Raw genomic sequence first — 13,218 nt, 5'->3', positions numbered from 1 at the left:
GATACCTGAAACCCCACCTCTTTAAGGAATACCTAGGATAGGATAAAGTAATCCTTCTAACCCCCCCCCTTAAAAGAGTTAGATGCACTATTGTAAAGTGGTTGTTCCACTGGATATCATAAGGTGAATGCACCAATTTGTAAGTCGCTCTGGATAAGAGCGTCTGCTAAATGACTTAAATGTAAATGTAAATGTAAAATAATCTCCAATCTCAACACTCGCCGCTCGGCTATTCATCTTGTCAGCCCAAAACTAAATATGATTGTATGTCACCTCAATCAGAGTAACTCATCCTCTCTCAGAAGCAGATATCAGAGAGAGCAGAGAGTGAGAAAGGAATGTTAGTTGCTACTTTTTATATATTCCCTGCCAAATATGTATCCAACAGAATATGTCTGGCAACCTCAGCGTGCCAAACAGTAACAGAGTGAATCAATTGCACACTATCACTGACTGAGTGGGTGAATTCATCACAGTCGAAGCGACCAACCGCTCTGTCATCCTAAGCCCTCCGCAGTTTGTCCTGCAGATGTACAGTTAGCACAGTGGATCGTCAATCTGGATCTTCAATTTCAACCGATAAACAAATCACACAGAAGAGGAGCGAGTCCGTCTGCTCAGACGAGATCTTTGGGGTTTGTCTTAAACTCTTCCATGTTTCCCAATTATTATCGTTGGGAATTAGCAGTTATCGTTGGGAATTACCCCTGTAGACTGTGGAGGAGTTTGAATCTTTTCCGTGAGGCGAGGTCTAACCAGACTACTGATAAGTCAAACCATGCGTGTCCACAGATCCTCACGAGCCCATGTGGACGCCATCAATAACTCTGTTGTTGATTTTAGAGATTCGAAAAAAGAAGAAACATGTTTTTGTAATGGATATAACAATACTCATATTTCCAGGGATGGGGGGGGGGGGGTTGGAGGTTGGAGGTTACTTCAGTGTGCTATTGGTGCCAAAAAAAGAGGTCAAGAAGATAAAGAAAAGTAGGAAAAGACTGAGTCATGATGGATGCAGGCAAGAGAGGCCTGCGACGTGTGGGTCCTGATTACATCTGCCACGGTGAAATCAAAGCCCCAGGGAGGAAGTGTTCACATCAAAGGAGAAATTTGGGAAATATGGAGAAAAATACCTGTCGTGTCCCATTGTTGCCGTAATGAATGAGGTTTGGCACACGGCCTTGGAACTCCTTTGACTCAAGCGTTGTTGAAAGCAGTTAAAGATGTGTTACCCATACCTACCTACCTGGCTATGTTGTGTTGTGTTCTGTTGTGAGTTTAAACACTGACAAGGTGTCTGAAACACAAAACACCCACCATGTTGGCGAGCAAACGTAACGGCTTGAGGGCGCCACTCATAAAAGTGTTGCAGGTTGCAGAAACCTCTCTCTCCATCCCCAACTATCTTGACTTTGCCATCCTCCCAGTCTTTCTCTTATATCCAGCTCCGAGTACAAAACATCCACCCAGGAAGCACAATCAGTAGCCGGGTCTGCTTTATCCTTCTTTTTTGTAATTAGGTCTTTGGCCTTTTGTGGGATAAGCCGCATGCCTTCTGGCCGAGAAGACGCTCTGAGAGGGGATTTGTGGTCTGCGAAGCCTGGGCTGGAAAGAACAACTGTCTACTGAAGCCAGCAGCCTGCCCCTCTCTCTCTTTCTCTATCTCTAATTCGACACATGCCATGTGCTGTGACGGAGTGTGCAGACAGGATGCTGCTCGGGGACGGCATGTTGATGGCCAACCCATCACCACGGCCATGTGGAGCCCGACGCAGGGCCCAGCGACCAGACCAGAGCAGAGACAGGCCTCTAGAGGCCACAGAAGATCTCCTGGCTGGAAGGAGATGGCAGCAGTCTGGAGCCTCATGGTCAAGTGGCCTGGGAGATGAGCTGCATTTAGAGCCAGTCTCATTTTCCAATGCAAAGCTCACAGTATCCCAGAAATGACCACACCCACGCACACAGAGATATACACGCGCATGCACACACACTGGCTGTGAGTTGTCCTTTTGCTTTGAGAGAAAACTATTTCCCAGCATCATTGCCCTTTGAGAGTAAACTCAGTTTGTTCAGAATCTGTGAATTGGCTGGGTTCTGAAAGGAGACATTGTGCAGCAACAGAGAAAGGTTAGCATTTTGGAATTTGCCAATTGACCTCGCAGTTTCATTTTTGCAATGTTGCCATTTTCTTATGCAATAGCGATCTCTTCTTTTCCAATGTGGAAAGTTATGTGATACCTATCTTTAATACCGAAAATAACCATATTCGTTACTAATGTCAAAACGCTGCGGTGTGGCAGAGATTCCGTCTCAACTAGTTGAATGAGAAATTTACTAAATTCTAAACCCAACTCTCTGTTTTTCATGGCATGAAACTGGAGGGTCACTGGTTGTCAAAACGGATTTTCCGTCAAATATATTTCACCCTGAAAAACATAGTTACTTGAAATCACAATAAGTTACTGGTGACTTTTCAAGTGTATCTGTGTGTAAACAGATGAGCATAAATGGGGGTGAATTTATTGCGGTGGAGCTATTATTCATAGATTCATGGCTCAGAACAACAGATTGAAAGCGGTCCTTTTTGTTGAGTTTTTCGGGAGCAACATGCTGATCTTCTATGTTCTTTTCAAAGGGGGTTCAAGCCCTTTTGTGCAGGTAACAGGAATCTGACCACATCAGTAGACCAGGACCTCAAGATCAAATACTGTTTTTGATCCTCGTGATGGGCTTGATTTAGACACTCACGCCTGTGGAATCTTGGTCCGTACTGATAAATCATTGAATAGCTTTACAGGGAAAAAGTCATTCTTGAATTGCGGTGGCATTTGGGCATGCTTTGTATTTATTTAAATGTATTTGGATACATCTTCCGTCTCATTCTAAACTAATACCTTAATGACTTTACATAAAATGTACCATTACGATAACATTGTGCCACCAGTAGGAGTAGTAACACTAAAGACGGTAACACCAATGACACATTTTAGGTAATTGAGGATTTTCGTAGCCCACAGATGCTCAAATCTAAGATCATTAACACTTTAAAAATCATTTACTAAAGTGATATGATTAATCATTTTCCTCACATTTAAATTGAGTAACACCAATGACACTTCTTATTTAGACACCATCTGCATCTGTGGGCATGTGTGTTTCTGGCAGACGAGCCCCTGACATCTCTACTTTGTGTCAGGTGTTATTTGAGCAGTCCGTAATCGTTGGTCCCGGGGGTCTCGGTTCCTAACCAAACACTTTCATCACCTCCCCCACCCCCAAAACAGAAAGAGAGGAATGGGCTCCCCGTTCCCCCGTCCACCCACTCCACTCCCTCACCTTGGGAAACTTCTCTCCAGTCCGTACCATGGATGGTGCCGGGCCTGCTCATCCTCCAGTGTCAATACCTTTCACTGCGCCGCATGGCAGATGGTTCACACAAAGCTACTCGAGAACATCCACTCATACTCATAGTTCACATTAATGATGACATTCATTTTTTTCTTCTCTCCAAGCCTGGCAGAAATATAACTTACTGTATGGATTTCTTTGGTTAAAAAATGTTTTAATAAAAAATGCATAGCATGGTTCAGGATTTTTTTTCCTGGAGGTCTTCCAATCGTGTCTCTAGCTCTCGATCAAGACGTCCAATCCGTGGCTAGCGGAGTTCACATATCATCCCGATCTTGACTGATGTTCTGGCCGAGGACGGCTAAGTCACAGTGTAAGCTCATCACAGAGCCTTATCCACTTCAGCTGACCTGACCACCGTGGAGCCTGGATCCAACAGAGCCTCTAGACACTAGCAAGCTCTCTTCAGGCTAATCTCTTTGGGAATAAGGGATTACAGGCAACACTAATGGCTAATCCACTGCACTTTGTAACCCACTGAGCCGAGCCAACAGTTTAGGGCAGGCTGGGTTTCCTTTCCTGCTGCTGGTCTGTCTGGGAATCTTCACACTGCTGTGTGTGTGTGTGGTGCACAGCAGTGGACTGAAGCTGACTACATGTAGAGTACAAAAAAGCAAAAAACAGAACAGGACTATAAGGCTGAGTTTACACAGGCAGACCAATTCCGATCTTTTCCTAGTAATTGGTCTTTTGACCAATCAGAACAGCTCTTTTGCCCATAATTGGGCAAAAGATCAGAATTGGGCTGCCAGTGGAAACGCAGCCTAAGACAGTTGCATATAAAATACTTGCCACGTGCACGTGCTAGTAGGAACTAGGAAACTCGTACATTTCCGACTTGCTACCTGGTTGTAGTTATACACGTTCAACCAGTTAGCAAGTCGGAAATGTCAGTTTCCTAGTTCCCGACTAGCACGTGAACGTGGCAACGGACCTGGTGGAAGTGCATTTATACATGATTAGGTATTTTCTTTTTGTGTCATGTCATTTCTATCTTTTGACAGACATTAATTAGACCCTTTCCATATCCTTGGGTCTGTAATTGATCATGATCCTTACATATAAGTTGTTTACCAAGATAGGCTATCACTTGTATTATAACGTGTAGGAAAGAACTTCTGATGAAAGAGTGTAACCTTGCATTCTCATAACTTAATATTCTCTTCTTCCTTGAACTCCCAGAAGTTCTCTAAGTTCTACCTTCAGACTACAGATGGCACTATTGCATCAGTCACTATTGGACAGTGTCTACATGTCAATGCCTTGAACTGATCATTCACACATCACTATGATTGACAATGAGCCTTTATAGACCATTTACAGGCATTTAATTACCCTCACCACAAGAACAGGCCTAGTTGCCCGGGTCGGCATGTAAATTACATTCTCTCTGAAATTAAACATCCCTTATAGCTCTTCAAAGGTGTCATTTGCCTTCAGCGAATCCTGTAAAAGTGACCACTATCAGTTTATGCTCAGAAAAAGTCCCTTGGCATTCATTGGTTCTGACAGATTGGTGTGCAAAATCAAAGGCATACACATCATACACTGACCAGGGTATTAAAAACTGGGGGGGGGTGGCTTTCTCCAAGTCGGCTGAGAGCTCCGCGACCTCTTTAAATCCCAAAGCTGTCCAAAAAAGGCCATAAACTCAACGCTCAACTTTTCCATCAGTCTGCGAGTGAAATTATGAGACAATTGCTGCGACTTAATAAACAAAAAGCGATCGAAGTACCAGCTGACCCTGCACGGGTGAGCGAGAAACAAGACATTAATTTGAACCAGCCCGGATCCGACAATCACAAATGAGTGTGGTATTGGAAACCAGACCTCCTTTTCACGGCATTAATTTCAATTTTTTCCCCCCTCCGTTATAAACGTTCCCAGTGGTGTAAAGTACTTAAGTAAAAATACTTTTAAGTAGCACTTATGTCGTTTTTTGGGGTATCTGTACTTTACTATTTATATTTGACAACTTTTACATTTACTCCACTACATTCCTAAAGAAAATAATGTACTTTTAATCCTTACATTTCCCCTGACATCCAAAAGTACTCATTACATGTTTTATGCTTAGCAGGACAGGAAAATTGTGTAATTCACACACTTATCAAGACAACATCCCTGGTCATCCCTACTTCCTCTGATCTGGCAGACTCACTAAACACAAATGCTTCGTTTGTAAATTATGTCTGAGTGTTGAACTGTGACCCTGGATATCCGTAAATAAATGTTTTAATTGTGTCGTCTGGTTTGCTTAATATAAGACATTTTAAATGATTTATATTTTTACTTAAGTACATTTAAAACCAATTACTTTTAGACTTTAACTCAAGTAGTATTTTACTGGGTGACTTTTACTGGAGTCATTTTCTTTTAAGGTATCTTTACTTTTACTCAAGTATGAAAATTGGGTACTTTATCCACCACTGAACGTTCCCAGTTTCATGAATTAGATTTTTGTCTGTGTTTTAATTACTGGCAGCCAGTCCGTGTACTCTGGGTCTCCCTAAACTGAAATGACAGAGGTGTTCTCCCGGCCGCCGCACGTTGCAGTTACAGAGCCCTTACGGTGTCTGGGTAATTGAAGGGCGGGATTCCCAGCTGGATCCAGTGTGAGAAGCAAAGGCCTTTAGCCTCGCTGCTCCCCGTTTAATGAGGACGCTTCTCTCCCGCTCACTGGAAAATGGTTTAAGCAGACTGCTCTGCTGTTGCTACTGGTGGGGTAGAGTGGTTAGAGTGGCTGGAACTCAATTACCATAAATTCAGAGAAGATTTTATCATCATTATCATAAAAGTAATGAATCCACCGTTATCATTAACAGTTGTGTCAATGTACTGATAAGAAAAATTGGTCCTATACACAAAAACCTAATAGAACCCAGGAAAAACCCAGAACACCAACCCACTGAAATGAGAAAATTTGCTCCAGACCGCAAACAATTCAAACCTTTATTAAGACATCTGGATGGACTGACAGAGGGGGAAAAAACTATAGTTATGATAAAAAAGTTTTTTAATTTCATTTACAGACATAAGGAAATGTTGGGAGGGCCTAGCTGCATCCAGACGGACCCGTCTAAGCCCACTCTTTTTATTAGCATTTACTACAGCCTCTCCTCTACTCACATCTCAGTCCCTGACCTCAATGCGGGAGCATCCTCTACCTGGCCTACGTCTCAAATGTCACCCTATATCTCATATAGTGCATTATATTTGCTTAGATAGGGCTTGGGTTAAATGTACTGCACTATAAAGGACAGACCGGCTCTAAATAATCTAAAAAGAGGGGGAGGGGAGGTGGTGGTCGAGTCTGGAGGGGGGAGGGGATAGTGCACAGCATTGAACCAACAGAGCTGCCTTGTTGAGCCATGTAGAACAGGGGTGGTAAGAGTTGGGGGTGGGGCCTAGGACATGGTGATCTGCATGGACTCCAGCATCTCCTCCACGGCCTTCACGGAGCATTTGTTCTCCTTTGTCCCGCGACCGGCCAGCTGCATGACAGAGAGAGGAGAGAGAAAACATCAGCTCATAACATCTTTAAAGAGGCCAAAGCACAGGGCTGGCTGAGGGAGAGCCAGCCAAGCCAAAACACTCTATCGCACTCAGAATGTCACGATAACCGCATAGCCCCGTCTCACGCTCACACCACATCAAGTCGAAACAGACTAAACTACACAGAGTATACGAAACATTAGGAACACCTTCCTAATATTGAGTTGCCCTCAGAACAGCCTCAATTCGTCCGGGCGTGGAAAGCGTTCCAAAAGGATGCTGACCCATGTTGACTCCAATACTTACCACAGTTGTGTCAAATTGGCTTGATGTCCTTTGGGTGGTGGACCATTCTTGATACACACGGGAAACTGATGAGCATGAAAAACCCAGCAGCGTAGCAGTTCCCGACACAGACCGGTGCGCCTGGCACCTACTACCATACAACGTTCATAGGCACTTAAATCGTGTTTTGCACATTTGCCCTCTGAATGACACACATCCACAAGCTGTGGACTAACGGGGCCAAGAGAAGCACCACCTGGAGTCAGTGATGTTCCTGGCCTGTTGCAAAAAAAGCTGTGTGTCTGTGTGTGAGGAGGGGGAGAGGTGAGAGAGAGGGAGGGCCAGGATGTCCTGATGACTCATTGTCTCAAGGCCCCTCGCCTGGACAGCCCCAAACTAACCCATAAACTAGGGATGAACAATATATCCGTGAACATATCGGAATCGGACGATATTAGCTAAAAATGCCAACATCGGTATCGGCCCGATGTCTAGTTTAACTGCGATGTTAGAAACCGATGTCAAAGCTACCGCGCATACCTATATAACGTAGGTACATGACGTAATGACACCACGTACAATTTGGCGCTACACGTGCAACACAGCATTCCTAACCTAGCCCACACAATGTCTGCTGTGTGGATTGAGCAGTCATTTGAAAGAGTAAGAAAATTTCAGCGAGACAACTCAAAGGCGAAATCCATTAATGCCAAGATAATATAATTAATTGCCCTTGACAATCAACCGTTCTCTGTCGTGGGTGATGTTGGCTTTCGCCGACTGGTTGAGCACCGGTACACACTACCAAGTGCGCTATTTTTCCAATGTTTCCCTACCGGAGTTACACAGTAATAGCGTCACTGCTATTAGCTTCACGACATACATACTATGGAACGCCGTTCGGGTGTTTGCTTGTCAAAAAAGATACAGTAGCACTGTGAAAGCTGTACAAAAACATCTGCAAACAAGCAAACACCGGCCACGAACGATGTATTTACAATACCGCGTTGGTAATAAAGCATCATTTGTTCGACTGCAACTTCTGGGGTAGCTAGCTTTAGCTTGGTACCTAGCTAGCACCAATACAACCAGCCTGAAAACAATGACCAGTAGAAACTGCAGTCATTTTCATTATTTAGGAATCCTTGTAAGTATTAGCTAGGTAGCCACTTGTTGTTCGTCAATTGAAATTGAACTCCAGTTCATGAAAATAAATAACTAGCCAGCTACTTAACCCTGTTGCCCAAAGCTAACGTTATAAGCAGCATGCTAGCTTCATCTGGATAGTGACGCTCGACCAGACCGGGTTATGGGCTGTGAAGCTAGCCACAATAAGGATTTAGCACAATAGTGGAATTTGCGGTTTGCCTTCAAAATAAAAGTTTGTCATTGAGAGTGATGCAAATGATTACAAATAGTAGAATTATGCCATACTTTTAATTTGAACGCTAACCGCAAAATCCACTATTGTAGCTAATCCTTATTGTGGCTAGCTTCACAAAGATGGGCAAGACCACCATTAATCAAATAAGAAATGTCTTTGAAATGAGGGTTATTTTAGATGATGACACCTAGCTAGCTAACTCTAGCTACTGAAACTGATTGTCGTTTTGCTGTGTTTTTGGGGAAGAACATTGGTTGCATCCATGAGCTAGCTAGCTTTTTTTATGACCAGCACTGTAGGTGCGCGAGACAACTTTACCAGCATCATAGCATACGTATCGATGAATCGTTGTGACACATGAAATACGAGTGAGTGTAATCAATGTGTAATAACTACATAAAAAATGAATGAACGCGTTAAATTATTATGTGACATGTCATATTCAGGTCCTGATTGGTCAACAAGCTTATTTGACAAGTCAAATACTGTTATTTGACGTGTATCTTATTTGACACGCAAAGACTCAAACGGCGTTCCATAGAAATCCTGGTTGAGAATGAAGTGAAAGAAATTGGTTTGATTATGTTTTACTCGTAATGGGGACATACGTAAATGCCAACAAACTTTTTGGTCAGTGTGGTGTGTGTATGTAACCTTTATTTTACTAGGCAAGTCAGTTAATCAACAAATTCTTATTTACAATGACGGCCCGGACGACGCTGGGCCAATTGTGCGCCGCCCTATGGGACTCCCAATCATGGCTGGATGTGATACAGCCTGGATTCGAACCAGGGACTGTTGTTACGCCTCTTGCACTGAGATGCAGTGCCTTTGACCGCTGCGTCCATGTGTGTGTTAACTATTTCACTCTACTAGAATGCTTAAAAGGCCGCTAACATTTTTAATATCGGTTATCGGTATCAGGCTTTTTTGGCAAGGAAAATATTGGATATCGGTATCGACCAAAAATGTCATATCGGTGCATCACTACCATAAACCACTGCTCCTAATCTCTGCCTCCCTCTCTCTCTGGCCCACTCTCTCCCTGTGTGTCTGTGTACACGGGCAAGACTGGACTTCCTCTGTGACTCACACACACAGCCCTTCAGACCTCTCTATCTCCCAATTAAACCACAATCAGCCCTGCTATTATCTGAACTCAGGAGGGGGTCCTCTCCTCTCAGCCCTGTCCCCAAACTACAGAGACTAACAGATAACCTAATTTAGCCACGCTAGGAGCTAGGACATGTGCCCCCTGCAACAACACCCACAGGCACTTGGCATTAGTGAGTTGTGCGGTAGACTACTCCTCCGTTCTCATTATAATAACTGCTATTTGGGCACAGGGACAGCAGCGTCGGGGCAAGCTTCCTAAGACTTGAGAGCAGGGTTGGTGTGTGTGTGTGTAAGGCCACATCTGCTGCTGGGCGGAGAGCACACAGACAAGTCAGAGCAACGCAGCGGAGGACATCTATGGCCTTTTCTCAATAAAATCATCATGAAAACCACACTATAAACTGGGTGGTTCGAGCCCTGAATGCTGATTGGCTGAAAGTATGACAAAACATTTATTTTTACTGCTCTAATTATGTTGGTAACCAGTTTATAATAGCAATAAGGCACCTCAGTGTTTGTGATATATAGCCAATATACCACGGCTAAGGGCTGTGCCCTAGCACTCCGCGATGCCATGGTATATTGACGTGGTATATATTGGCCATATACCACACCCCTTTCTCCCACATGGCTGATGTACCATTTCTGGCTGGACACAGAGAGGAGCATATTCGGCCTGTCCTCAGGAATGAGTGATAGGTCTCCGGAGATGCTCTGACTCCTCATTATAGACCAACATTCAATCCCAAACTAACCCTCTTCATCTGGCTTCTACCAGCTTGCTAAATAGCAGAATGCTTTACAGTAAATGTGTATATTCCAACGCAAATCCACATTATACAAGGTGAGTTTCCCAACATACAAATGTAAAGCGCTGCTGCTTGGAGAACCTGGAAAAGCGTTATATAAATATATTCCATTATTATCGGGAATAGTGACGCAGGGCTTGCTGTCAACCATTTATGAACCTGTTCACATACAGTATACACACACATGCATAGCCAATATAATGTTCCCATATGGGGGGGAAACTGTGTTTTCAGAGTGTCAGAGAGGGCATTTGGTGAAAATGTACCTTTGGCAAAGAAGTAATTTCCGAGCGTGACTCATGCAGACGTATTAAAGCGGTGGTGTGGGGGCGGTGTGGTGTGGCTGAGGGGGAGTTGATGGTCAGCGCGTTTCGATGTGTGCTTCACTAATGTCCCATTATCCCCAACCACAGAGCCAGGCAGCCAATTATCTCGCCTGCCCAAGGTGAGGGGACTGTATTAACTCCAGCCCAAAAACCGAACAATCCGACTCGAGAAAGACTAATCAATGACCGAAAAAATATGGCTCCACTGTCTATATTTCATTAGTTTATGTAACTGTAGAGTAAATGTACAAACGAAAAAACACTAAAAACGCCACAATTCAAGTGTTAAAATCCATTAAATAAACACCACCACCAAAGATCATTCATTATTCATTCGTTAAGGACAGATCTTAAGGAACATGAATGTAAGAAAATGCATTTCAAAAGAACAGAATTGCATATTTTGAGTTTAAATATATTACTGTGCTTTGATTGTTGAGAATGCATGCTAGGGATTAACATGGGTAAGCGGGATACTGGGACTGTCCCGGGAACACTACACACTTCCCCCCAAAAATTAACGACAAGACCTGGGACATTACAACATTCTCCCCCAATGTTAACACTACAAAATACACAACATGCGCAGCAGTAGATTACCAAAAAATGTAATAGCACATTATCCAAACAGGTCCTCGCATGGAAGCTTTTAACCTAGCATATTAACTTCACACAAAGATGCCACAAATTCAAAGCACACGCATCATTGACACCGCCGGACTGCACACGCGGCCCAAATGCAGTTAATAAACCCTACAGGAAATCCCTACAGTATAGGCTATAAAATAATGTGCGCTGTTTCGTACCTGCTGCTCATACGAGAGCTATGATTCAACAAAGCTATTCTCAGGATGCCCTCTGTGTCGAGGTAGCCTACTGCTAAAATGTGCTGTATTAATTGAGGAACATGATAACGCTCCGAATTTACGAACGGCCTGTTTCACAATTCACATGTCATTGCCGATCAAAGATAGCTACTCTATCGTTACTAATTATGATTTTTATTTTCGCAGAAATCTTTACATAATGGCGCAGCCAACCCAACAAGGTGGCGCAGTGCCCCTCGTTTGGGGAGAACCCTGGCATAGTGACCATATCTTGGTTAATATCCTGGGACTCTATTTGTTCTGTTCCCCAGCAAGAAGACCAAAAATGTTGCTCAAACAGAAGGGGGAACTAACAAAGAGTCACTGACAACTAAAACGAAACAGGTGGAGTTTTAGGAGGGGGTCTAAAAGACTCATGGGGGTGTCCACTTTAAGTTTCATAGCAACAACAACTGGGACCTAAAAGACACCCACCATGAGCGCCCCACTAAATTTGCCCGCTAAGAGGCAAACAAAAGAAAAACCCACACCAAACTTAAAGACAGGAAGCAAACCAAAAAGGTGGAGCATAACAAAATCAGGGAAATCAGATCATGGATTGTTTGCATAGAAATCAAAATAGGGAGAGCCAACTAAAGGTGCCAACCGTCCGCATCTATCAAGACAACTGGAGCACTAGGTCAGCCACTCTTAAATAGCACCTGGGCCAGCACAGGTGAAACACCTTCCATCTAACGAGATGGCAACCAGCACAGGTGTAACACATATTGACTAATGAGGTGACACCAATCGATGCGCCCTGCGTGCAAACGAGCTATACGTCCAACCTCATCATATAAATGGAAAAAACAAAACCTGTGACACTTCCCCCCTTCAGACATCAAATATATCCTATAGTTGCTCACCACCAACAGAAAACAACTTCCATTTCACAACATAACCAACTTAAATGCATCGCTACTTAAATGAGTCGCCTTCTCCAATATAAACATGGCGTCTACTGGCTGTCAACAATTAAAATACAAGACAAAACAGCCACCTCAAAAAAAAATCTTCATCTTTTTTTCTATAGTTGCCGAAAACTCATAAGTTTTCGAAAAACTCACGTACGCTTCTATAACTCTCATCCCCTTCGAACGAGCGCAACCAAAACAAAACTTGTCTCCAAAACGGCAAAATGTGCAGTCAAAATAAATTGTGAGGCAGGGCTACACACTGGCTAAACCCAAAACGTATTGACTCCCCATCCTTGAAAAGACAAATCAGCAACCAAGTTGTCCTTACCACGGACATTTCAAGGGGAAACTCCTGTAATATACATACCAACTTTCCTCTCGTGATTTTCCTTAGTGGAAAAGAGTGGCAGCACACATGACCAAATCAAAATGGATTTGCCACATGCTCCGAATACAACAGTGAAATGCTTACTTTACAAGCCCTTAACCAACAATGCAGTTCAAGAACTAGATGGTTGAGAGAAACTAGTTACCACTCTTTGCTTTGGGCAAAGGACCAACAAAATCCACCAGAACCCTGCTGAAAGGTTAGTCTAAAGCAAGAACGAAACC

General features: G+C 43.5%; 1 protein-coding gene across 2 annotated transcripts in view; it reads right to left on the bottom strand.

Moving 5' to 3' along the window:
- Positions 1-6,346: 6,346 nt before the first annotated feature.
- LOC139564686 (ER membrane protein complex subunit 2) overlaps positions 6,347-13,218 on the bottom strand; it is a 58,340-nt gene continuing 51,468 nt past the window's right edge. For both annotated transcript variants that reach the window (XM_071384443.1, XM_071384444.1), the window contains one exon: positions 6,347-6,902. In XM_071384443.1, the coding sequence (XP_071240544.1) occupies positions 6,816-6,902 (87 nt within the window). In that variant the 3' untranslated portion in view covers positions 6,347-6,815. The remainder of the gene's footprint in view (positions 6,903-13,218) is intronic.

The sequence above is a fragment of the Salvelinus alpinus genome, chromosome 35, assembly GCF_045679555.1.
Source record: "Salvelinus alpinus chromosome 35, SLU_Salpinus.1, whole genome shotgun sequence".
Lineage (NCBI taxonomy): Eukaryota > Metazoa > Chordata > Actinopteri > Salmoniformes > Salmonidae > Salvelinus > Salvelinus alpinus.
Note: the sequence above shows the minus strand (reverse complement) of the source record. Positions and strands in the feature narration are given on the sequence as shown.